Here is a 27,094-nt window from a genome sequence, read left to right on the forward strand (position 1 = left end):
ACCCCCTGCTCAAAGCAGGACCAATTCCCAGCTAAGACATCCCAGCCAGGGCTTTGTCAAGCCGGGCCTTAAAAACCTCCAAGGAAGGAGACTCCACCACCTCCCTAGGTAACGCATTCCAGTGTTTCACCACCCTCCTAGTGAAATAGTTTTTCCTGATATCCAACCTGGACTTCCCCCACCGCAACTTGAGACCATTGCTCCTTGTTCTGTCATCTGCCACCACTGAGAACAGCCGAGCTCCATCCTCTTTGGAACCCCCCTTCAGGTAGTTGAAGGCTGCTATCAAATCCCCCCTCATTCTTCTCTTCTGCAGACTAAACAATCCCAGTTCTCTCAGCCTCTCCTCATAAGTCATAAGCTCCAGACCCCTAATCATTTTTGTTGCCCTCCGCTGGACTCTTTCCAATTTTTCCACATCCTTCTTGGAGTGTGGGGCCCAAAACTGGACACAGTATTCCAGATGAGGCCTCACCAATGTCGAATAAAGGGGAACGATCACGTTCCTCGATCTGCTGGCAATGCCCCTACTTATACAGCCCAAAATGCCGTTAGCCTTCTTGGCAACAAGAGCACACTGTTGACTCATATCCAGCTTCTCGTCCACTGTGACCCCTAGGTCCTTTTCAGCAGAACTGCTACCTAGCCATTCGGTCCCTAGTCTGTAGCAGTGCATGGGATTCTTCCGTCCTAAGTGCAGGACTCTGCACTTGTCCTTGTTGAACCTCATCAGGTTTTTTTCTGCCCAATCCTCTAATTTGTCTAGGTCCCTCTGTATCCGATACCTACCCTCTAGTGTATCTACCACGCCTCCTAGTTTAGTGTCATCTGCAAACTTGCTGAGAGTGCAGTCCACACCATCCTCCAGATCATTAATAAAGATATTAAACAAAACCGGCCCCAGGACCGACCCTTGGGGCACTCCACTTGAAACCGGCTGCCAACTAGACATGGAGCCATTGATCACTACCCGTTGAGCCCGACGATCTAGCCAGCTTTCTATCCACCTTACAGTCCATTCATCCAGCCCATACTTCTTTAACTTGGTGGCAAGAATACTGTGGGAGACAGTATCAAAAGCTTTGCTAAAGTCAAGAAATAACACATCCACTGCTTTCCCCTCATCCACAGAGCCAGTTATCTCATCATAGAAGGCAATTAGGTTAGTCAGGCACGACTTCCCCTTCGTGAATCCATGCTGACTGTTCCTGATCACTTTCCTTTCCTCTAAATGTTTCATAATTGATTCCTTGAGGACCTGCTCCATAATTTTTCCAGGGACTGAGGTGAGGCTGACTGGCCTGTAGTTCCCCGGATCCTCCTTCTTCCCTTTTTTAAAGATGGGCACTACATTAGCCTTTTTCCAGTCATCTGGGACCTCCCCCGATCGCCATGAGTTTTCAAAAATAATGGCTAATGGCTCTGCAATCTCACCCGCCAACTCCTTTAGCACCCTCGGATGCAGCGCATCCGGCCCCATGGACTTGTGCACGTCCAGTTTTTCTAAATAGTCCCGAACCACTTCTTTCTCCACAGAGGGCTGGTCACCTTCTCCCCATGCTGTACTGCCCAGTGCAGCAATCTGGGAGCTGACCTTGTGCGTGAAGACAGAGGCAAAAAAATCATTGAGTACATTAGCTTTTTCCACATCCTCGGTCACTAGGTTGCCTCCCTCATTCAGTAAGGGGCCCACACTTTCCTTGATTTTCTTCTTGTTGCTAACATACCTGAAGAAACCCTTCTTGTTACTCTTAACATCTCTTGCTAACTGCAACTCCAAGTGTGGCCTTCCTGATTTCACTCCTGCACGCCTGAGCAATATTTTTATACTCCTCCCTGGTCATTTGTCCAATCTTCCACTTCTTATAAGCCTCTTTTTTGCGTTTAAGATCAGCAAGGATTTCACTGTTTAGCCAAGCTGGTCGCCTGCCATATTTACTATTCTTTCTACACATCGGGATGGTTTGTTCCTGCAACCTCAATAAGGATTCTTTAAAATACAGCCAGCTCTCCTGGACCCCTTTGCCCTTCATGTTATTCTCCCAGGGGATCCTGCCCATCTGTTCCCTGAGGGAGTCAAAGTCTGCTTTTCTGAAGTCCAGGGTCCATATTCTGCTGCTCTCCTTTCTTCCTTGTGTCAGGATCCTGAACTCTACCATCTCATGGTCACTGCCTCCCAGGTTCCCATCCACTTTTGCTTCCCCTACTAGTTCTTCCCTGTTTGTGAGCAGCAGGTCAAGAAAAGCTTTGCCTCTAGTTGGTTCCTCCAGCACTTGCACCAGGAAATTGTCCCCTACGCTTTCCAAAAATTTCCTGGATTGCCTGTGCACCGCTGTATTGCTCTCCCAGCAGATATCAGGGTGATTAAAGTCTCCCATGAGAACCAGGGCCTGCGATCTAGCAACTTCTGCTAGTTGCCAGAAGAAAGCCTCGTCCACCTCATCCCCCTGGTCTGGTGGTCTATAGCAGACTCCAACCACGACATCACCCTTGTTGCTCCCACTTCTCAACTTTATCCAGAGACACTCAGGTTTTTCTGCAGTATCATACCGGAGCTCTGAGCAGTCATACTCCTCTCTTCCTGTGATTTTCCCACTCTTAAACCAGGCCCTGTGGTGCAGTATTCTATCCACTAACTGGAATTACTCAGCAGGCTTAGCTAGCTGTTCAGCACCTGCAAACGTCCCTCCAGAAGCTTGTGACCAGTGAATAATATCGGTGACCAGGCAGCTTTCTCAAACCTTCCTACTGTTTGATCTTACCAGCAGGAACAACGCATACCATAAGAGAAAAATGGTTTTAAAACAATTAAAGGTCTATATGCATTTCTACTTACCCTACGCCCCACCATCCTGTGTTAGTCGACCAGCTTAGTTTTGCTTCTTCAGACCCTCTAGTAGAGCCTGTCGCTTGGTCAGTCTCAGTACCCTAACAACCTCCCCACTCTCTAAAGAACAACTTTTTAAAATCTAAGGGCAGGTCTACACTACAGCGGGGATTGACGCTCTGAGATCGATCCACCGGCGGTCGATTTAGCGGGTCTAATAAAGACCCGCCAAATTTACTGCAGGTCGTTCTCCAGTCGGCCCCTATACTCTCCCCCCGATGAGAAGAGTAAGATAAGTCGAAGGGAGATTTTCTCCTGTCGATCCCCCGCTGTGTAGACCCCGCAGTAATTCAACCTAATGTACATCGACTACGTGTACTAGGTCGATTTACCGCAGTAGTGTAGACACAGCCTTAGTGTTCTTTTGCTCTTTTGGCTCCCAGCCTTGGATGAACAAGTCTTGAAACTTTGGCTGGAACCTGGAACAAGCATCTCCCCAGCTAATAGCCCAGGCATTGCCTCTTAATGATACTCACCCATGTTTACCAGGAGGTTACTTAGCTTAAGCTATTATAGTGCCTTCTTTCTAGTTTCCTAACAGCCCTGCTATTAAACTAAACCAACATATACATACAGTGAACATTCCAATAATCCAATAAAGCCATACAGTAGCTATCCCAGAAAGCAGGTCACACACAGCACTCAAATTACAGATTAGCCCTACATCCTTCACAATGCACTAAATGATTTATGGTCTCTAATTACTCCCCTGGCTATTTCTTCAAGAAAATAATAACGTACTAAAAGCATATATATTTTAGTTAGTATGAAAGTATCTATGATAAGCTACTGCAATATAGTTTGTGTAATAACATTTAATGGGATCTCTCCTAATTATTGGTTCTGGAAGGACATATTTAATGCATGTGAAAGCTAGAGGGGCCAAAGTCTTGAATTACAGGAAAAAATTAACAACAACAAAAGTTTTTTTCATATATGCAATTGAGAGGCTTTTTCAGAATAAGGATGTAAAGTATAAACCTTCTTTGTGAGTCTCTTCTGGTACAATAGATTTCTTTATACTATCATATACTCAGTAAGAAAGCTGGAAACACCACTGAGACTTGTGAAAAAGAGCAAATTTAAGGAACACTGCCCCCCCCCCCCAAGAGGTGAGTCCATAGAGCCTTCTCCTCAAGTTCCCAGCAGTGCTGTACTCCCACATAACAGAAATAAGGCAAGTACAAAATTTAGATGTACATTTGTTAGTTCTACAACCACTTCATATCTGTCAATTTCATTCATTGTTTGGAAAACCTAACTGAAATGATGCCAAGCCATGTGATATGAAAGTTCACAAGTTAACTAATTACTAAGGGAAATTACCCCAGGCTTTCTGTGATTGGCATCTATTAATATATGTTCCTTGTAGGCAGAAGTTGGATGCATCCAACAGTTTCAGCATTCAAAACTCGCATAAGTACAAAGCCTAATGCCGTATTTGAATTCATCTACAGAAATTTTAAAGCAAGCCTTGCTTTTGCGGTATATCAAGATCTGCTCACAAGAAAATATGCCTTGCATTACACATTAAGCAAATTCAGTTAAAAAACCTGAAAAAGGCTCAATAGTTATACTTTAATTTAAAAATAGGATAACAATCCTATTTATTTATTCAGACAGACACTGTCATTTAGTTTTACTCCTTAATTACAAGTTCTACAGCTATAAAAAACAATTTTACTCAGTAGCTCTTACAAAAGAATGATTAACCATTTTTACAGCATGGATTATGATAGACTTCATTTTCTTGAAAACATGGTTTCAGATTAAAGAATCAAAGTTTGTTTATTACACAAGAATAAAAACCAAGATTATACCAAGAAATAAAGCTAAACATCAGCCATTGTGTATATTTGTGCTTTTATTGATTGTATTCAGTGTTTAGTCTGTAAAATCAGAGACCTAAACCTCTCTCAACTGACTAATTTTCACTTTTAAAACACATGTTTTATGGATGGGTTAAAAAAAGCACTAAGTCTTCTTGATCTGATCTGAAAGGGAGACAGTTTCTCTTATTAAATCCCCTCAATTGTTTGTAATAGCCTGTTTTCAAGGAAACATGTATTTATTTTCCTCTGCATTTTTTGTGGCACATCAGAATATTAACACATTTTAGGAATAAGAAGCGATCATACAAGGCAAAAATGTCAGTATACCTTCTCCTTTGCATACCAGCATCATCAATATTAGCATGACCCCAAGTACATGATTGTTAGGAAACTTGTACTCCCTCTACTGGTTCAATAGTAAAACATAAAATATAATTAATTTCTACAAACATTTTATACATGTTTGTAGAACATATAAAAATAAAAAACTATATTAAAAGACCATTATTCAAGTTGTAAAGTCAAGCACTCAAAATTTAGGAAAAGCAAGAATTAAGATTGCATATGCAACCTTTATTTATTTCATTTGTGCATATGCATTAGGATACAGTTTTTAATTTTAATTTTAGTCTGATCATATATTCTTTTTTCCACAAGATCCCTGTATCATTCAATAATAGGACAAACAGTGCTCACTTGAAATCACAATCCCAGTAGCAAGGATTTTTTAATAAATACATAAACTTGGTGTCATAACCTATGTCTGCAGAATTGCAAATATAGTACCTATATTTAAGAAAGGGGTGGGGGGAAAGTGGTCTGGGAAACTAGAGGCCCATTAGTTTGACCTCAATTGTATGCAATGTATTAGAACAAATTTTGAAAGAAAGAGTACTTAAGGAGTTAAATGGTATAACATGGTTTTACAAAAGGTGGATCATGCCTGACCAACCTGAGAAGATAACCATTTTTCTAGACAAAGGAAATGCAGTAGATCTAATCGATCAAGATTTCAGTGAAGTATCTGATACAGTTCTATATGGGAAATCAGTTAAATTGGAAAAGATGGGGATCAATATGACAATTCAAAGGGAGTAAGGAACTGGTTAAAGGGGAGACTATAACAGGTCATGCTGAAAGGTAAACTGGCAATAAGGAGGTTACTACTAGAGTTTCTCAATGATTGGTCCTGGGACCAATCTTATTATAACATTTTCATAAATGATTTTAGCACAGAAAGTGCTACTAATTTTATTAGATGACACAAAATTAGGAAGTATTGCTTCCTAATAAATTTTGTAGACGATACAAAATTAGGAAGTATTGCTAATATGGAAAAGGACTGGAATATCATACAAGATCTGATTACCAAGAAATCTGGAGTAATACAAATGGGATTAAATTTTACAGTGCAAAGTGCAAGGCCAGGCACTTAAGGACAAACAACAAGAATTTTGGTATAAGCTGGGGACCTATCAGTTGGAAGCAACAGAGGAGTATAAAGTCATCCTGTGATCAATCAATACACCCAGATCTACAAGCCCTAAAGTGATGTCATGAAAAAAGGCTAATGCAATCCTAGGATGCATCAGGCAAGGTACTGCCAGTAGAGATAGGGAAGCGTTAGTACCATAATACAAGACAATGGTGAGACCTCATCTGGACTAGTGTGTGCAATTCTGGTCTCCCATGTTTAAGAAAGATGAATTCAACACTACAGAGAAGGGCTGCTAGGATGATCAAAGGAATAGAGAACCTACTTTACAAGAGGAAAATTGGCTTGTTTAACCTAACAAAATAAAGGCTAAGGGGAAATATGATTGCTGTCTACAGATACATCAGGGGGATCAACACCAGGGAAGGAGAGGAGTTATTTAAGTTAAGGGCCAAAGTTGGCACTAGAACAAATAAATATAAACTGGCCGCCGATTAGTTTAGGCTTGAAATTAGACAAAGGTTTCTAATAGGGCTGTTAAAACAATCACAATTTAAAAAATGAATCGAGATTAATCGTGCAATAAATAGAATACCATTTATTTAAATATTTTTGGATGTTTTCCTCATTTTCAAATATATTGATTTCAGTTACAACACAGAATACATACTGTACAGTGCTCACTTTATATTTATTTTTATTACAAATATTTGCACTGTAAAATGATAAAATATTTTTCGATTCCCCTATTACAAGTACTGTAGTGGAATCTCTTTATCATGAAAGTTAATTCTACATTTGTAAGTTCATATACAAAAATAACTACATTCAAAAACAAAACAATGTAAAACTGTAGCGCCTCAGTCCTACTTCATGTTCAGGCAATCACTGGGACAAACAAATGTGTTCACATTTGCGGGAGATAATGCTACCTGCTTCTTGTTTACAATGTCACCTGAAAGTCAGAACAGGCATTCACATGGCATTGTTGTAGCCAGCGTCATCCAGAGGATGTGTCCATGCTGATGACAGGTTCTGCTCGATAACGATCTAAAGCAGCATGGACCGACGCATGTTCATTTTCATCATCTGAGTCAGATGCCACCAGCCAAAAGGTTGATTTTCTTTTTTGCTGGTTTTGGTTCTGTAGTTTCTGTAGAGTGTTGCTCTTTTAAGACTTCTGAAAGCATGCTCCACACCACATCCCTCTCAGATTTTGGAAGACACCTCAAATTCTTAAACCTTGGGTCAAGTGCTTTAGCTATCTTTAGAAATTTCACATTAGTAACTTTGCGCTTGTCAAATCTGCAGTGAAAGTGTTCTTAAAACAAATAACGTGCTGGGTCATCATCTGAGATTGCTATAATATGAAATATATGGCAGAATGCGGGTAAAATAGCGCAGGAGACATACAATTCTCCCCCAAGGAGTTCAGTCACAAACTTAATTAATGCATTATTTTTTAACGAGCATCATCAGCACGGACGCATGTCCTCTGGAATAGTGGCCAAAGCATGAAGGGGCATACGAATGTTTAGCACATCTGGCACATAAATACCTTGCAATGCCATCTACAAAAGTACCATGCAACCGCCTGTTCTCACTTTCAAGTGACATTATAAATAAGAAACAGCCAGCATTATCTCCCATAAATGTAAACAAACTTGTTTGTCTTAGCGATTGGCTGAACAAGAAGTAGGACCGAGTGGACTTGTAGGCTCTAAAGTTTTACATTGTTTTGTTTTTGAGTGCAGTTATATAACAAAAAATCTACATTTGTAAGTTGCACTTTCATGATAAAGAGAATGCACTACAGTACTTGTATGAGGTGAATTGAAAAATACTATTTCTTTTGTATATCATTTTACAGTGCAAATATTTATACTAAAAATACTAATATAAAGTGAGCATTGTACAGGATTAAACAAAGACTGTGAATGGCTACCCAACTACAGAAGCAGTTTCTCCTCCCTTGGTGTTCACGCCCCAACTGCTAGTAGAGGACCTCACCCTCCCTGATTAAATTAACCTCGTTATCTCCATACTCATTCTTGCCTGCATATTTATACCTGCCTCTGGAAATTTCCATTACATGCATCTGACGAAGTGGGCATTCACCCACGAACGCTTATGCTCCAATACATCTGTTAGTCTTAAAGATGCCACAGGACCCTCTGTTGCTTTTTACAGATCCAGACTAACACGGCTACCCCTCTGATACTTTGTGTTCTATGTTGTAATTTAAATCAATATATTTGAAAATGTAGAAAAACATCCAAAATATTTGATTTAATAAATGTCAATTGGTATTTTATTGTGTAACAGTGTGATTAAAGCTGCGATTAATAATAATTAATTTTTTAATCATGATTCTTTTTTTTTTTAGTTAATCACGTGAGTTAACTGCAATTAATTGACAGCCCTAGTTTCTAACCATCAGAGGACTGATGTTCTGGAACAGCCTTCCAAGCGGAGAAATGGGGGCAAAAAACCTAACCTGTTTCATCACTGAGCGTGATAAGTTTATAGAGGTGACGGTATGATAAGATTGCCTACCGTGAAATAGGGCCAATCCATGACTGCTATTAGCAAATTTCGCCAATGGTTAGAGATAGAATACTAGAAGGAGAGTGCTCTGAGTTACTACAGGGAATTCTTTCCCAAGTGTTTGGCTGATGGGTCTTGCCAACATGCTCAGGGTCTAACCGAGAGACATATTTAGGTTGGAAAGGAATTTCCCCCCAGGTCAGATTGGCAGATTTTTCTCACATAGCCTGTCCTGATCTCCATCTTCTCAGGCTTCTAATCTCAGTCCCAGTCTCCTGTCCTCCACTTCCAATAACAGTGTCCTTGCACAGTTAGTCTCAGCTCCCCCCCTCTTCATCAGATCGGTCTCCCTTCCTCCACAACCTTTTCTCGCCTCCCACATAGGCGCCGACTCCGTGGATGCTCCGGGGCTGCACCCAGCGGCAGCCAAGCTCCCCTCACCCCCCCGCCCCACCTCCTTCCGAGTGCGCCGCGTCCCCACTCCTCCACCTACCTCCCAGTGCTTCCCACCCGGCCGCTGCCAAAACAGCAGCATCAGCATGCTCTGGGAGGAGGCAGGGAAGAGGCGGGGCTGGGGCAGGGATTTTGGGAAGAAGTTGGAATATTGGCAGGGAGGGGGCGCAGTTGGAGCGGGGACTTTGGGGAAGGGGTTGGAATGAGGGCGGGGAAGAGGTGGGAAGAGGCGGGGCCTCAGGGAAGGGGTGGAGTGGGGACGGAGCTGGGGGTCAAGTACCCAGGGGAAAGAGGGGAAGTCAGCACCTATGTCCTCCCCTGGAACCACTGCCCATTCCCAATCTCTTGGACAATTTTCTCGCCAGCCAATCCCAGTTCTCCCCCTGCACCTGGCTCCTCAATGGATCTGTCTCCCTGCCCCCTCACATTTCCTTCCACTCACCACACTGCTCCTCAGTCCCAGGCTCCTTGTCCCGCCAGTCCCAGTCTCTGCAACCATTCTCAGTTTTTGTCCAACCTACTGGCCGCCAGCCTCCCATACCCTATTTCCCTCCCCTGCTCCAAGTCCCAATCTCCGCTCCCAATTCCTTTGCCCACCCTGTCTGTCTCAGTTTCCACCAACCCTAACCATAATTTCCAATCCTAGTTTCCTTCTCTCCTTACCTGCCAGCCTTTAAGTCCCAGCTTCCACATCCCCATTCCCCTCTATTCTACTTGTCCCACTCTAATCCCCACCCCACTCACAGGTCCAAGTCTTGTCCCCTCTATGTTCAAATCAGGCAGCTTCTTCCTCCATGATGCTTAAGAGAAGCAGGGGAGTCATTGCAAGCACAGGAAAGGCAGGCTCAGTGAACCACTCACAAAGATCTACGTGGAAATTGAAGGACTCATCAATAAAATTTAATTTGCTTTACCCAATGTGTAGTTCCTATAAAAGTTTCATAGATATATGGTGTCTGTTTCCAGAATAACACGAATGAAAATCTGTATTGATTCACCCCAAATCATCTAGCTCATTCCAACTCTTGCTTATCTCTCAAATATGCTATCTTCCATGCTACCTTCCATCCTTCTCAATTAAGTAACAATTCCTGAGAACATTTACAGTTATTTACACAGAGACCTGTAAACATATCATTAATTATCCCTCGTTTTCTCTTCATGCTCATTACCACATGAAATCAAACTATAGACACGAGTTCTACGTGCTCTAGTCAGCTATTACTTTCAACCATTGTGGGTATGTCTACTCTGCAATAAAACAGCCATGTCTGGCCCGTGTCAGTGACCTTCCCCACTTCCAGCTCGAGAGTGGACAGTTACACTGAGATTTTATAGTCCCATAGCCTGAGTCCCATGAGCTTGAGTCAGGGGACATGGGCCATCCGTGAGTGTTTTATTGCAGCGCAGACGTACCTTGTAACACTTGATATGAAAAATGTTATACTACAGCCAGGGAAAGAAAATGATTGATATTGTGATTTGACTGTTCAGAGATAACAGTGCATACCAAGGGATCTCCAAGCCAATCTGAAACATTAAAACTCAGAACAGTTTCATAAAAATATCCCACCTAAAAGTACAAGTTTATGAGCCAAGACAACCATTTTCAATGAGGCAAAGTCTTTGCATAATAAACGACTATTCTGAAGATGCAGAATATTAAATACAACCTGTCGGTCAATGGAGACAAGCTTTATGGAATGTTTCTGTAATACATGAACACTCTATAGATACGATTACAATAATACTGGGGAGTTAAAATACTTGGAATTCCATATAGACCTTTGATATTTGAGACAAATTTCATATACATACACAATTAGATCCTCTTACTAAGTCTGTTATAAAATACAGTAACCACAGGGTTACGTTTAAGGTGTTCCGTCCCGATTCTGGATTTAACTGATTGTTAAAATCATATTAGATTTTTCTGCCCCTTTTGCCTCTTTCTACTCCTTTTCTCATACACACACAGACAAACCCAGTTCCACCAATCCAAGCTCTAGTGCTTGCATTTGAAACTCTTTGTTCTAAAGGGTATACACTGTATGGCTTTTACTCAAGCTTTTCACATGCTTGTGTTTTGGGCGCTGTTATTGTTTCAGACACTTCTTTGTAATGTCTTCTTTATATTTATCCTTGATGTAAGGTGGCAGTTATTTCTAACCCATAACAGCATTCTCTGTGGTAGAACATTATTCTTCCACCTTTGCTGAAGAAACTTTCAGTTAAGATTAAAGGCAAAAAATGACTATTAATACTAAAATAAATAAATACCCACAGAGAGAGAAATTTACCCTTTGCACAAGACCTCTGTGCACTCTATCTAGAAGTTAAGTTTGCAAAGTCTGTTATTAAGATCATCAAGGACCAAAACAGTTCTGATGCCAGATGTGAAATTTCTTGAAGATTCCTTGAAGGACCCATTATAAAATCAATTTTAACTCATAAGCTAATTAATGGATTTACTTGTAAATTCCCAGAAAATTTGTTCTATGTACAAAGACTAAGTGCTATAAGTGTCAGGAAGACACACTTTTATACTCAATAAAGATCATCACTCTGCAGAACAGTCAGGTAAGGAAACAGTATGAGGGCACTTAAAGGAGTACAAATCATCCTGGGGCCGGAAATGGTAGTAGAAAAGGGGCCTGGCAAAAGGCCTGAGACAGAAAGAGAGAGAAATGGCAAGCTGTAGAAGTAGTGAACTGGAAGTGAGTTGAGGTGTCCCCTGCCTCGATAGGCTAGAAATTTGACTGTACGGGATCCAAGTATCTATTGGCCTGTCTCTGTCATAACAGCCTTGGACTGGAATTCCCAGCAATACCAGGACTGGTGAATTGGATATGGTAAAAAGAATGGCTGTGCATCAAAACTACAGACTGTAGCCAAGATTCAGCTGCATACAGTATTTCTACTCTTCACAAAAGATATTGTGACCCACTTATATCACTATCAATCACCATGCTACTTGTGCAGTTGCTTAAGCAGACATGTAGATTCTTTGAGATTTGAGTTACTGTGGCTGTTTAATCCATAATTATTTGAATTACACATCTGGTTTTAATTTTATCTCCAAAGAAGAGAAAAGGGAGAATAAAAATGTGTTTTAAAACTCCTCACTAAGTTGTATATCCAACACATAAAAAAAGGGGGGGGGGACAGAAAGTACTGCCAGGTTTCAAAGAGGACATAGTAAAATATAGATATGAATCTGACATAAAATGGAACCAAATATGAGGAGTTTACATTAACATTCCTTAGAGTGTCTCAGAAATAACTTTGTAACTCATTTTTTTCTTGTGTTTTTTAAAATAAAACAAATACTTTGTTCTTTACCATCTGCTTACAACTCTAACAGTACTCAAAGCCAATAACAGAGTCGCATTCCATATTTAAAGATTAGAGGATTGTTAGTCATAGTGGAAGAACAGTCTACTGCAGAAAAAACATGTCCAAACTAAAATATTGTTGAAGCTATGAAATAGCTTACCAGGTATAGCTATAAAAGATGTTGACAGCATTGTTTCTACTGCACAAGTACGTCTGTGACCCACAAGACAGGAAAAGAAATATTAAACACCAACAGACACAGAGAAAGAGAATTTTATTGTATACAAACCACTGCTAAAATCTCACCGACACTGTTTTGAAAGCACCAATCAAAAGATAACCACAGGAACCAGCAAAATCCAGTGTTCAGTGCTGCAACAGTACTTAACTTTTTAAGCAATGGCATTGTATATAACTATAAATACATATTTATGCAACTGATGTTCCTTTTTTAGAAATACTCTGAATTATATGTGTTTGTGAACCACAGTACCATAAAACATAACAGAAAAAAAACAAAAGCTGAGTCAAAACAAATTGAAACCACATTTCTTTAAAATTATTGCTCAGCCCTTTTTGGAAGAGAGGAATAATGAGAAGGCATTATAATGCTACAACTACTAGTGTATTTCTAATCAGCCAGAATTACCAAGACCACATCACAACACACAGACATCTTTAGCTTGACTTTACTGACCTAGTTTGCTGACTATAGTTACTTCATATAAGCAAGACTGCAAAGAATTATCATTTCAAAGGCCGATGTGTTCATTGAGATCCCACATGAAAAAAGCCACAATACTTTTAACCATGTTTGAAATGCTTACTCTTTAACTTACATACAGAAGGATTTGTATTCAAGAAATCCAAAATATATTATGCATCTTTGTCAAAAATATTATGGGCTGTTGTTGCAGGGCACCATCCCAGAAAATGCCTCCTTGTGGCATGGTATTGCCCTGCAGGTACCCTGCCCTCAGCTCACTCCTTATTCTCCCAATAACTAAGTCACAGTCTAAAGTACTTAAAGAAACATTCCCCCTTCTTGGGATCTAAGCAATGGAGTATTTATGAAGCGATCTCCTTTAGCCATTCAGGACCAAACCTGTCCCTCTTGAGGTTTCCAATTCACTTGTGTTCCAAGGGTCCAGGTTTCCACTTCCCCCTGACTCAAGGTGCTCTGCCAATCACACTGCAGCCACTGGTGAGTCTTTCCCACAGGTCTCCTCCTGCCCTGGTCCCTAGAATTACAAACTTTTCGCTCTTCCTTAAAGGATTCCACAGCCATCACGGGACTGTGCAACACTTAGAGCTGGTGTCCTCGGACCACCAATATCTGGGTTTCATCCCCACTCCACAAAGCCTCCCTAAATCCTAGGACTTGTGCCTTCCCCTTAGTTCAGGGCCCCCAAACCCTCCTTCGTGGTGCTACATTTGGTTCAGGCAGGCTTCCCCATGCCATTTTCCTCCTCAAGCTGTCTGCCCTCTTTCTTCCTTTGCACATCAATCAAGAGCTGGGCTTTAACTCTTCACTACCTTGTCAACACATGCTCCCGATTCCCCAGCTGATCTGCCACTCCCCTGAACCCTTGTTTCCTTAAAGGCCCATGCCAACAGGGTTGGCTGGCCCGTGGCCCCTCTACTCCCTAAAGGGGAGAGGCCACCATTACAACAGTACATTATTTATATATATATTTTTAAATGAACATACACCTCGTTACGTAGAAAGTAAATCAACAGTGAACATAAAACCAGGTAATAAATCACATTAAGTCATAACTTGTAGCTGTATTCAAAATTCTCAGCTAAAAGTGTATCTAGCTCTATCTTGCTTTAAATAACCAAAAAAAGAAAAAGTAAAGAAAATTGCACAGCAAAGGGAGAGTGAAGGAAGCAACACTTCAACTACTGAATGATTCCAATATACTCTTAAATTTCCCCTCATCAGGCAGCCTATGGTAATTTCTCATATGGGCACACACACACCTGAAGTGGAATGGATATGTGCAATTACTTGACGAAAGATTATATTTCCATTGTAGATTTTATTTCCAATTTACAATGTCCATAAAGGTACCACTACACTGCAAAGTAAACTGTAACTGTAGCTTTAAACGAGGTAGTGAGAGCAGCAACAGTAGTGAAGATGTGTTAACGTGGGCTTCAGTGCAAGCTAGCCACCCCAATAGAAGCCTGCCAAGAACCCTAGGTATGTATAGTTGGGTTGCTAGCTCACACCAGGGTCCATGCCATCCCATCGTCATTGCTACTGTTATTCGTGCTAGCCTATTATACCCTTTATTTGTAGACGTACCCTAAGAAGTTTGCTTTGGGAGGCAGGGACACTATCATAATACTTATGCAACTCCCAATGGTATTTATTTTGAAAATGTTCTATAATTTAAATGCAACATGTGAACAACACTGATGAAGCACAGATTAAGTGCTTTACTGATAAAACTCATAGCCCCTACCAGGTTTTCAGCAAGCAGGATTCCTGTTTAGGCCTCACTCAAGTTTACAGGGTGGTGTAATATAAAAGCTTGAGGATACAGGAGACCATAACATTTCTACGTAACAGTGAAGGCCGCTGAGAAGTGAGAGCCCAAAATCCAAATGGGGGGCGGTGGGGCTGTTCTATTTTTTCTTATTTTTGCTCTCCTCATTATAACAAAAACACTCAAAAAACACAAAAATGAAATAGAGTAGAAAAACTTGTTGATTGAAGGACTGTTCTTTCATTGCTAAACTATCAGATCCTCACTACCAGTTTCAAGTCCTGTAACACAGGCCAATTCTTCCTACTATATTTCTCCAGTTTTTAATGTTCTTGAAGCTGCCCTCTTTAAACTATCATAAAATTCAACTGGAATGAGATTAACAGCAAAATAATATTTGGGGAGACATAATACTCCCTTAAACACTTTATTTTTATATTCCAAATATTGTTCCTCCAAAACTTTCATTAGTTTTAGCATTCAGGCAAATGAGGGCTTGATTACACCAGCGAGGGCAAACCCCATTCAAGTTTCACACCTACACAATTCTGTTAAATTCCTTTTTCTTCATTTCCAACTAGTGTGCCATTGTAGAGCTCTGGGTTTCTTGAACAGAAATCCACAGTAATGTCAAATTATTGGTTTATTTTTTAATTAAGAAACAATATTAATGGAAGATGAGTTTATGCCCAGATTGAGAGTGGTACAATAAATGTTGAAATGAAACTGAGAAATTTGTTTTAGAAGTGACAGACAAATATTACAGTACAAGCAAGAAGTCAATGAACATTATATTCCTGTTAAATTTTAATATGTTGAGCTAAATTAGTAAAGAAATACTCTTACAATCCGCATACAGCTGTGATATCTAAATAATGAAGCATCATAGTTTATTAGTTGTAATAACTGCATATTTAACAATCAATTTAAAATAATTTTAATATGAGGTAATTTAAATAAGAATCTGTTTTTTATAAAAGATGTTTGTACAGGCAAATAACCTCATCTCTGCAGAATTCTGTCAAGAATTAATCTTGGTCAACTCAGAGAGCAGATTTTGTTTTTCTGGACAGTATACCTCCACCAAACCAGAAACAAGCAATATGACAACGTCATAAAAGTAACATTCTTTGAATATTTATTGTATTTCTGGGAAAAATACTTTGTGGCTGATTATTTTTGGGGATTTTTATTTTCAATTTTTATCACCAAGGGATAATGGTTAACTATCTAGTAATCTGACAGGGTGATAAATTCCTTTTCATATTACATTAGACTGAAACAAAACTACTTTTTTATTAACTTAGCCCATCATATTTAATTTCACCAGAAGTTAAAAGCTAGTAGATAACCCAATACCAAGCTCCTAAATTATTCTTTACAAAGAAAACAGCTTGAAAGATTTATTGATTTTTTTTCTTGCTTGCATGGCAAAGAATCAGAATTAAATATATTTATTAAGATACAGAATCAGCAATGAATTCATATATCATGTTACAGATTGATGGGCCAACATTCAACATTTGAAATATATTATTTTCCAGTGTAGTTACACGTTACATTAGGACACTGTTCCTCCTTACAGACTCTTGTTTTCATCCTTCTCCAAGCAGTCAATCAGTAGTTTCCAATGAAACAACTTATTTCATCAGAGGCAGATTTGAAACATGTAGTGTTAAATCAATATAGTACAGCTGATGTGGACTATTACAAATTACACCTATTCATAAATCTGGTCATATATTTAATCAGCAAAACATTTTCCTTCTCTTGTCAGTCCCCATCTGCCTGGAAAAAGCAAGCCAAATAAAAAAATTTTACTTCAGAATTGTAACCTCTCATTCACATTTTGTACAATTAAAAAATGTCCATATTTGGAAGGTTATGCATCCACACTACAAGACTGGAAAGATGAATGAAAGGGAATATTTTAACATTAGCGATCAATATCAAATCAATCAAGACTGGGCCTTGATGTGGAAAGCACAATACATGTTTACTTGTCTACTATTCAATTTTCAGGAGGATCAGGAACATGAATGCAAAGGGATATATAGTTCCGTGGGCCTCTAAAAATATATTTAATACTCCACATTACTTCATTTTATGAAACTGCCTCAAAGTCTACACATCTATTAATATGGACAGGTGCCCATATAATCCATTCCTGCAACAAGAGACTGCAAAGTATCTTGACAAAGAACTTTAATGTCATAAAACTCTGAATGACAATCAACCTCTCAGGGTTCCAGCTACAGTGGATACCATTAAGCAAGAGCCATTCACCACAGTAGTACAGTATAAATACCTCACTGCAGTATACATATGAAATTTAAGAATTAATTTAGTAATGTCAACAACATGGCAACCACTTTGGAAACTACCTAAGCAAATTGGTACATTGGCCATAAACAAGGTTCTAAATGAATTGCTGATGTCTAAAAATTGACATGGAAGAAAATTTGCCTGACAATGCGGTCAACTGTCAGTAAAAAACAAAGACAATAAGAGAGAGGAGAAGCTATTTTTTAATCTCTTTATCTGAGAGAAACAGCCAAATATTACTTTGACTAAAAAAAAATAGAGATAGAGAAAGAGAGAGATCCATTCTATTCTATATGGATTCATATACCATGCTCCTCACTGTAATATCAGAACAACTTCCAGTAGTGCATTAAGCAATGTGACTAACATCTGGCACATTTGTTCTCTTATCCTCTCCCCGGGGAAAGGAGTGTGTGCAATAATACCTTATATTGTTCCAAAGCTTCTATAGGAAGTGTAACGTTCCTCTTCCATTCTGGAGTATTTATACCACTTGCAACAAACATTCTTTTCCTTCACACAAATAGGAAATGGAACAGTATTGTTCAGCATCTTTTCTCTTTGGTTTCTTTAGATCTCATATCCTTATATACATACTGACTATTTCAAGAGTTTGCAGTGTTGTTGTAGCCTTTGGTTCCAGGATATAAGAGAGACAAGATGGGTGAGGTGATATCTTTTATTGGACCAAATTCTGTTGGTGAAAGAGACCAGCTTTCAAGCTCCACAGAATTTCTCCTCAGGTCTGGGAAAGATAATCAGTGTCATAGCTAAATACAAGATTGTTAAGCATAAGCAGGGTGACCATATGTCCCATTTTGGCCGGACACTCCCTTTTTTAAGCCCTGTCCTGGCAGACCCGACTTTTTTGGCAAAAGTGGGCATTTGTCCCGTTTGCTCTTGCCAATTTGATCAGTTGGCAAGAGCAAATGGGACAAATGCTCACTTTTGTCAAAAAGTGGGGTGTGGAACAATGTGCAGGATAGGGGGTGTGCAGTGACACCGGCCCTGTGCAGATGGGAAGGCAGCGCTCGGGCAGGGGGCAGGCAGGGCTCAGGGAACAGCGACACTAGCCCCATGTGGGGAGGGGGGCTTGGGCCAGCCAGGCACAGGGGGAGGGCTGAGACTAGCCCCACGCAGTGTCCCATTTTCCATTTGGGAAATATGGTCAGCCTAAGCATAAGTAATTAAAATATATTGCAAGGCACCATTCAAAATGAAGTAGGGTGTTAACAGCCCTGCAGTCACTGGACAAAAGAAAGATAGTAGGTTACAGATTATTGTATTGAGACATAAAACCAGCATCTCTACTGAGTCCATGCTTTTTGGTGTCTAGCAGAGTTATGAATTTTAAGATCCCAGGCTCATCTTTTTGAAGATGTTGTGCAGGTTTCCTTTGAGGATGAGGACTTAGAGGGTAGATATGGAGTTTTGAACAAGTATGTGGGTGAAACTAGACAATCACTATCCTCTCAAATGAAGTCACATATTAAAATGATAAAAGACAAGAACACCATATCACTTCTGGGCAAACACTTTTAACAGTATGACCATTCCATATCTGACCTCTCAGCCCTTGTCCTCAAAGGACACTGCACAACATTTTCAAAAGACGAGCCTGGGAGCTTAAACTCACAACAATGCCAGACAATAATAATAATTAAAAAAAAAAATTACCTCGCCCACCTTGTCTCTCTTATTTCAGGAGTATCAAACACGTGGCCCGTACTACATACTCAGATTGTGTTTCATTTTTTTAAAGTACATTTCTAGCCCTCACTGTTGCAAGTGAACAGAGCATTAACTGTGCTGTCTGCCTGAGTCAGCAGTCTGATGACTCTGAGGGTACGTCTACACTACATATCTCTGACGATGGTCACACTTTGGTGTGTTGCTATACTTGTCAATGAAAGGCTCTGGTGTGTTTGGGGGAGGGAGGGCAGCAGGAAAAGGCTTCAGCACCTCCCCGCTGAGGAAGGGCTCCAGCAGTAGGGATCTGGCAAAGCTCTTTCCCTGCACCCAGAGACGTTCACTGCGGTAGGAGAAGGACTCCAGCTGCAGAGAGCTTTCAGAACCTTTTCCTGCTGCCTCTTCCCTGCCAGAGCCTTTTCCTGCTGCCAGAGTCTTCTTGTGGTGGGGAAAAGCTCCAGCAGCAAGGAGGTAGTGGGACACTGCACTGCTAAAAATAGCAGTGTAGACAGGTAGGCCTGGCTTGGGTGAGTAGAGAGACATTTTCAGACGTATCTTTACTTTACTCGCCTAAGCCATGCCTCGCTGTCTACACTGCTATTTATACCTGTGCTGGAGAGCTACATAGGTATGTACACTTTATGGCACTGAAAGAAGCATGCAGAGTAGACGCACCTAGTGTCAACTTCAATGCCCAGTGATCATACTAGCTATTTAGCTCTGGATGATTTTAGCAGATGAATGGAAAAGAAATTGGGAGTTAAGCACATGGGAAGTGGGGTACCGGCAACCACTGCAAATAGTGAATGGAAAATGGGGAAGGAAGAGAAACAAAAAGCAGAACTAGCCATGCTCCTAAAGGTGAGCTTTTCCCCCTCACCAAGTGATATTAAATGGAACAACAAGGTACTGAATTAATAACTAAAAGTTTAGATATTATACAGGCATATTCTATTCTTTGTGCAGACCTCCATGTGAAATTATTCCGAGTTTGGCTATGGACTGAGGGAGGTATGCCTGGCTGACTAAACTTCAAAATAGAATAGAGCCTGGGCTATCAGATCTTCTGAATGTGTTAGTCATTATATGAAATTCAAAGCATTTCTGACAATTAATGTGTTTCTTTTCTATAGATGAGGATAATGAACAGTAAATGCTAAAAAGAAGTCCTGACCACAATCAAAATCAGAGTTTAATGTTGATTAAGTAACACTGGAACTCAAGTCTGCTGTGTCTGTCTAGAAGTGCATAAAGAGTTCCTTCATAATGGTATAACAGCTCCACAATCCATCTATTCAAAGTTACAGCAACAAAAAATACCAGAAAGAAATATACAAGAAAGTTGCTGAAAGTAGCTATGAAAGAGGTTTCAACAAAAACTTGTAAGATATGGGTCATGTTCAAGCCCACAAGATTTGGTATCATGTACTGTCTCAGATGCTGATTTCAGAAATATGGGTAAGGCACCATGGATTCTATAATTTAAGAGCCTTAGAATTGGCAGATGAATTTACCCTTTTGGCTTACAAAGGCTTTTCAGGGCTACAGAAGTTAGTTTATTGAGAAAACTGGCTACTCTCTTGACTTCTACTAACTTTCTTGTCTATCTAGCTGTAACATACATAATTAAAGAGTAAGAATTCTCCACTCCAGTCTGCCTGTCCTCCTCCTCCACTACAAAGGGGAAATTCCGAATGATTTTAGTATACAGATTGCAGCTAGGTGCTAAGCCTGAGCCTGGATGAAGTGGAAGAGCTTCCCAAGCCAGCTGCTCTGACTTGGACAGCGCCAAACAGCATCATCAATGTACCCTTGTCTCAAAGGAACAAAAAAGGAACATGACAGAGGCTCCTTGATCCCTTAAAAGTGCATGTTCCCTCTTATTTCCTCACCTTACTGAGTGCCCATCCCATTCCTCTACCACTTGCTATGGTCTCCCAGCAAATACACATAGTCTCTCTCTCTCTCTCTCTCTCTCTCTCTCCCCCCAATGAAAATCTATATTTAAATTGGTAGGCTATAAAAGTTCTGTAGACTATAATAAAAATGTATAGTAATATTTTCCAAACTTCTTCTTCACAGATAGAAAAGACACGCACAGCATCTCTCATAGATCAAACCTAGCCAAAAAGTGTGGGTTAATACTTACTGTAAACACATCCGTAGGAGGGCGGGTGGAAGGAGTGCAGTGTAAAAAGGAGGGACTTTGATGGCTTATTCATTTTAATTTTATTCAATTTTAATTTTAAAACTCTGTTTGTTTTCTCTGTCAAGAAACCAATCTATATACCTTAGTCCTTTCCACACTGATTTCTGAGTAAATTCTCAATTACACTGTTCACTACTGGAGCTGAACACGTGTCAAACTAAGGATTAATGGCAATTTCACCCAACAAATATATTATAAACCAAGATTTAATATCTGGGGGGATCCTGCCTTTCTTTCTGAAGATTATAAATATTAACCACATATAGAGCACAATGCAAACAGGAAACATTTATATTTTTCTCCGTTTAATTACTGAATACCTCCAGATATCAATTCCATTTATCACACTGATCAAGTTACACAGAGACAAATAAACAAATGAGTGTGCTGCAGTACAGTACATAAGATACCAATATTTCTCAAGGTAACATTACTTGTAAGTAGTTATTAACACAAGCACAAACTTTGTTTAATGACAGTTAAGGTGACAGCAGGCTATACTTCATCCATCAAAAAACTTAAACACATGGAAATAAAAAGTTAAAGAAAAAAAATATCCTTAAATCCTTGCCATATTCCTATTGCCTACAACACTGTCGATAACATACTTCAAAATTCTGTAACACTTTCATTTCCATCTCCAACCGATATCAAAGAGCAACACATACCCTAACTGCATCAAACTCACATTTTAATGCAAAACTTTAACAGCAACCTCAGCAATGTTATGGATGAATAACTTCCCAAATGCAAAGAATCTGACAGATGTGCTGATCAGTAGATTAAATAGAATGAGACAGCTATTAAGGTTTTTGTGAATGTGAGTTTGATAAAGTTGTACAATGTAGTGCTCTTCGATATCGGTTGCAGATGGAAATGAAAGTTTTACTGAGTGTGCCAGCAACAGCATTGTAGAAAATAGAGTGTTCTGTGTGTATGAATCAAATCTGCACCAACCCGACATGAAAAATTCAAATAAAAATTAAATTTAGGCAGTGTATTTTATTTTCATCACTTTTACAACACTTCTGAGAAATAAAGGGAGCTCCTGTCCAAATTAAAATTCTGTTGCCGCCTCAAATATGGTGTCACTATCATTCCACCGTAACATAATCTTAATAGGCCTGATCGTCTCTAATTTTAAAAACAAAGCAGGTTTGGAACTGTTTAGAACTTAAACTGGTGACTATCTGAAGCTCACTGGTGTTCAAGATGTTATGCTTTTCTGAGATGAGATGTGATAGGTATATTACCATTTTTATATATCTTGTCAGATGTAGAAGTAAGGTTCTGCTATGTTGTACAGTGAGACCTGGGTTTGACTTCTGCTACTATCATCTCATTTCCTGAAGCTTCAATAAACAGATTATCATGCAGACATACTGACATGAGCAGATATCTAATTAGATTACAAAAGGTAGTGCTTTCGTGAGTAAAAACCTCACTTCTTCGGATGCATCCGAAGAAGTGAGGTTTTTACTCACGAAAGCTCATGCCCAAATAAATCTGTTAGTGTTTAAGGTGCCACCAGACTCCTTGTTGTTTTTGTAGATACAGACTAACACGGCTACCCCCTGATACTTGACACCATAGAAGACCATGCTGGGTCACACTTCAATTAAACACACATACAGTACACATATGGCAGTAAAATCATTAAGAGCAAAATTTAATATGACTTAAAATTCAGTGTAACTTTTAATCAAAGATATAGATAAAAAGGTATGTACAGCAACTCCTCTCTTAATGTTGTAGTTATGTTCCTGAAAAATGCGACTTTTAGCGAAACAATGTTAAGCGAATCCAACTTCCCAATAAGAATTAATGTAAATGGGAGGGTTAGGTTCCAGGGAAATTTTTTTCATCAAACAAGACACATACACACACACACACACACACACACACACACACACACACACAGTATAAGTTTTAAACAAACAATTTAATACTGTACGCAGCTATGATGATTGTGAAGCTTGGTTGAGGTGGTGAAGTCAGAGGGTGGAAGAGGGTGGGATATTTCCCAGGAAATGCCTTACTGCTAAATGATGAAATAGCTTTTGGCTGAGCCCTCAAGGGTTAACCGATTGACGTTAATGTAGCCTCACACTCTACAAGGCAGCACGGCAGAGAGAGACACACACTGTGTGTGTGTGTGTGTGTGTGTGTGTGTGTGCGCGCGTGTGCGTGCACGTGTGAGAGTGAGAGACGTGCATTGCTCCTTTAAGTAGGCTGACCCCACTCTAAGTACACTGCCTTTTTAATCAGATCAGCAAATCCTAGCTGCTGCTGCCAGGAAGCTCCCTCCGTCCTGAGCCCTGTCGTGTTTCCGCCCCCCCATGGAGATGGGGTAGTTGGGGTGCAGGAGTGGGGATGAGGGGGACACCATGACATTAACCACCTATCTTCCCCACCTGCACAGCAAGCAGGAGGCTCCCAGGAGCAGCTCCAAGGCAGAGGGGGGAGGGACACTGAACTGCCGGCAACTGATAGCCTGCTGGGCTGCTGCCGCACAGGGAAGTTAGGGGAGCAGGGAGCTGCCAGTCCACCTGGTTCCAAGCCTCCACCAGCTAGCTCCAACGGGCTGCTCTTCCTGCAAGCAATGGACAAAGCAGGCAGCTGCCAAATGACGTTATTAGGGAGCACTGCACAACTTTAAACGAGCATGTTCCCTAATTGATCAGCAACGTAACAACGAAACAACGTTAATTGGGATGACTTTAAGTGAGGAGTTACTGCATGAGGAGGAGTCTTCATTTACTTACCACTGGACCTGTTTTTGCGGTTTGATTTCCCACCTGTAAGAAGCATCTTGAGACTGTTTCGAAACATGGCTGCACTATTCTGCTCTGTGCACCCCAAAATCTGTGTAAAACAAAACAAAGGTATGGTTTGGCATATGAATATAAGCTTTGATTTGTCAACATGGAAACATTTTGGAAAAACAGTAAGAGGAGCTAAAAAGATAAAAACTTCAAAACACTACACGGACAGCAAAAAACGGAACATAAAACATTAAGACTTTCTATATTCCCTAAAAATATAAATTGCCAGTCATAAAATCTAACATTTCAAATACCTTTATTCATTCAGATTGACTATTTTCAGTAGAATACAGAATTTCTTCAACACTGTTCACTGCCAGTGCCCATGTTGAATAGTTAAGCTGAATTATTATCCAGCTCTGTTTCTATGGGTTGGGAAGAGTATGACAGTCAGCCAAGTCAGTCTCCAACTGACACTACTACCAAGGCTGAACCTGCCAGGGACTATGGCATTGCTCAGAAGATCTGTCAGTCTTGCTGACACTGACTTACAGACTACAAGGTAGTGTCTTTAGCTTCAGGGACAGTTAAATACCACATATTTCGGTAAGTTGACATAGTCGTTAAATGTACAAAAGAAAAAACAGAAGACTCCAAACTCACAAAACGTTAATTTGGCTGATGTTAATACAGTAATCAGTATCTTTTCCTCAGTCTATGTCAAAAGTCCTCAAACTGTGGGGAATGCCCCAAATGTTCAGGGGGGTGGGACCCAGGCCAGCCCAAACAGGAGGCAGGGAGGAAGCATCACCCAGCCCTGCTCTGCCCCCAGCTCTGCTCCTATCCCCAGTACCAGCCTTACCGCCCACAAGCTTGGCTCCACTCCCATCTCATCCCCAGTTCCATCCACACCCCTGGCCCCCAGCTGCGGCTCCGCTCCCAGCCCCAGCCATGTCTCCAGCCTCAGCCCCCATCTGCAGCTCTTCTGCCCCCAGCAAGCCTTGGCCCCATTCCCGGCCCCAAATCTGCCCCCAGGTGTGGCCTAGCCCTGGTCCTCTTACCCCTGTCCATGTCCCCCTCCCTCCCACCATTTCTGTGGCCCCACTCCCAGCCTCAGCTACCGGGTAAGGGTGTGTGTGTGTGACCGTGAAATGCTTGGGGACCACTGGTCTGTGTGTGTCTTGTACGGAAAAACTGCACAGCTCCCTTTTCCAGACGTCATAAGGTGCTTCAGAGTAGGCAATTCATTTTAAAAACTAGATTAAAACAATAGTAAACAACTCAAAGGTCAGGAAAGTAAGGATATACTTGCAACTTAACTGTGATCCATTCTGGGTGTATACATTAATGAATTCTTCAGTTACATGATCACATTAGTGCTCAATTAATACAATATAATACATATTTTACAACTTGTGATATGCTTATTGTAGGGTGTATTATGAATGAGACAAATTGTACACAAGTGACTAACTTTTTTTCAAATACACGCAGAGCAGTATACAGAATTCAAAATGCTATATAGGTGCATCTAAGGTTGTCAAAAGTCATTGTAATATGCTCTATTCTATTACTGGAGAAATATTATCATTTAATTAGAGACAGCAATAAAAATACATACTCACAAGGGAGTTAAACTTGTGTGGGTGACCATAACTTTAGCATTTCCTGACTTTTAAGTACCTTCCCCATATGACCATAGGAATCTTGGAATATTTTTTTATTTTGCTTTTAAACAGAGTACAGCATATGCACTTGGTATGTGTTTGAGGGTCATTAACGTCATACTACATTATTTCTGATATTCTATATAACTATATTAGAACTGAAAAAAACTTTGTTTAGGCTTCCCCTCTAACCTGGAAATAAATAATACACCATTTCAGAGCAAGTTTTCAGACAATCAGTCATTATTCAAAGCTTCCTCCTATTTGGCAAGCAAATTGAAGATCTTGAACTTATCAGCTTGGCCACATACACAACAGTCCTAAATAAGAGTTCTGTTGTTATTTCCTATAGGCTGTTGTCATGCTCTAGTTCAGTGGTTCTCAATCAGGGGCCTGGTGCCTCCTGGGGAGCTGTGAGCAGGTTTAAGGGGGTCCGCCAAGCAGAGCCAGCATTAGACTTGCTGGGGCCCAATGCAGAAAGCCGAATCCCCACCGCATGGGGCTGAAACCTGGGGCCCCGAGCCCTCCCACACGGGGCTGAAGCTTGGGGCCCTGAGCCCTGCCACCCGGGGCTGAAGCCTGGGGCCCTGAGCAATGTAGCTTCATGGGGCCCCCAGGTGGTCTCCAGCTTGCTACCCCCTAATGCTGGTCCTGGCTTTTATATGAAGAAAAACCGGTGGGGGCGATGGGGGCGCGGACAGGGGTAAGAGGCCGAAGGCTGGGTTGCACCTGGAGGCAGGTCTGGGGCTGGGGCTGTATTGTTGGGGCACAGGTGGACCATGGAGTTTTTAATAGCATGTGGAGGGGGCCTCAGAAAGAAAAATGGTGAGAACCCCTGCTCTAGTTTACTATACAAAAAGCAAAGCTCTGGGCTTTGCACAATCTTCCTCTGATTTCAATACGGTATCAATAAGATTGTTCCTTTAACTAAATAGTACATTTCATTACAAGATATTCATGTACACAATCTGTGAAATATCAGGAAGAGTAAAAAATAATTTGCAAGTCTAAACTACAGGTAAACAGAAGGCAGAAGAAATCAAGGTGATACTTGAACATATTATAGGAGTAATAAACCCAAATAGATTAATCATGCAGAAATGAAGTACTAGTCAAAAGATTTAGGCTGACAAAACATGCAATGCTGTATCATTATGCATACAGTGCAGCTGAAAGAGTGTCTCATAGAGGTCACTAGCAAAAAGGTTTCTTGGTCCACTAATCCAAATATACTTATCTGGGCTTTGAGCCAGAAAACTAGAAGGCAATAAATTTCTCTGTCCACTGACTGCATGTTTACACCACCAATTGAGACTTTGTTGTATCTGAAATTAATATTAACTCTTCAAGTGCTTTTGTACAGATTTGCAGCTAAAGAGGCCAAACTGCTATATAAATCCTCACCTGCTGAAAAAAGGGGTTGTAAAAAGGGATGTGTTATAGGAAGAGTT

At 40.5% G+C, this 27,094-nt stretch overlaps 1 protein-coding gene across 1 annotated transcript in view; it reads right to left on the reverse strand.

Annotated features, from left to right (window-relative positions):
* Positions 1-27,094, reverse strand: part of TANC2 (tetratricopeptide repeat, ankyrin repeat and coiled-coil containing 2) — a 508,124-nt gene that overhangs the window by 406,263 nt on the left and 74,767 nt on the right. The window contains 1 exon segment of the mRNA XM_065577500.1: positions 23,977-24,076. Within this exon segment, the coding sequence (XP_065433572.1) occupies positions 23,977-24,043 (67 nt within the window). The 5' untranslated portion in view covers positions 24,044-24,076.

The sequence above is a fragment of the Chrysemys picta genome, chromosome 24 (genome assembly GCF_011386835.1).
Source record: "Chrysemys picta bellii isolate R12L10 chromosome 24, ASM1138683v2, whole genome shotgun sequence".
Classification (NCBI taxonomy): Eukaryota; Metazoa; Chordata; order Testudines; family Emydidae; genus Chrysemys; species Chrysemys picta.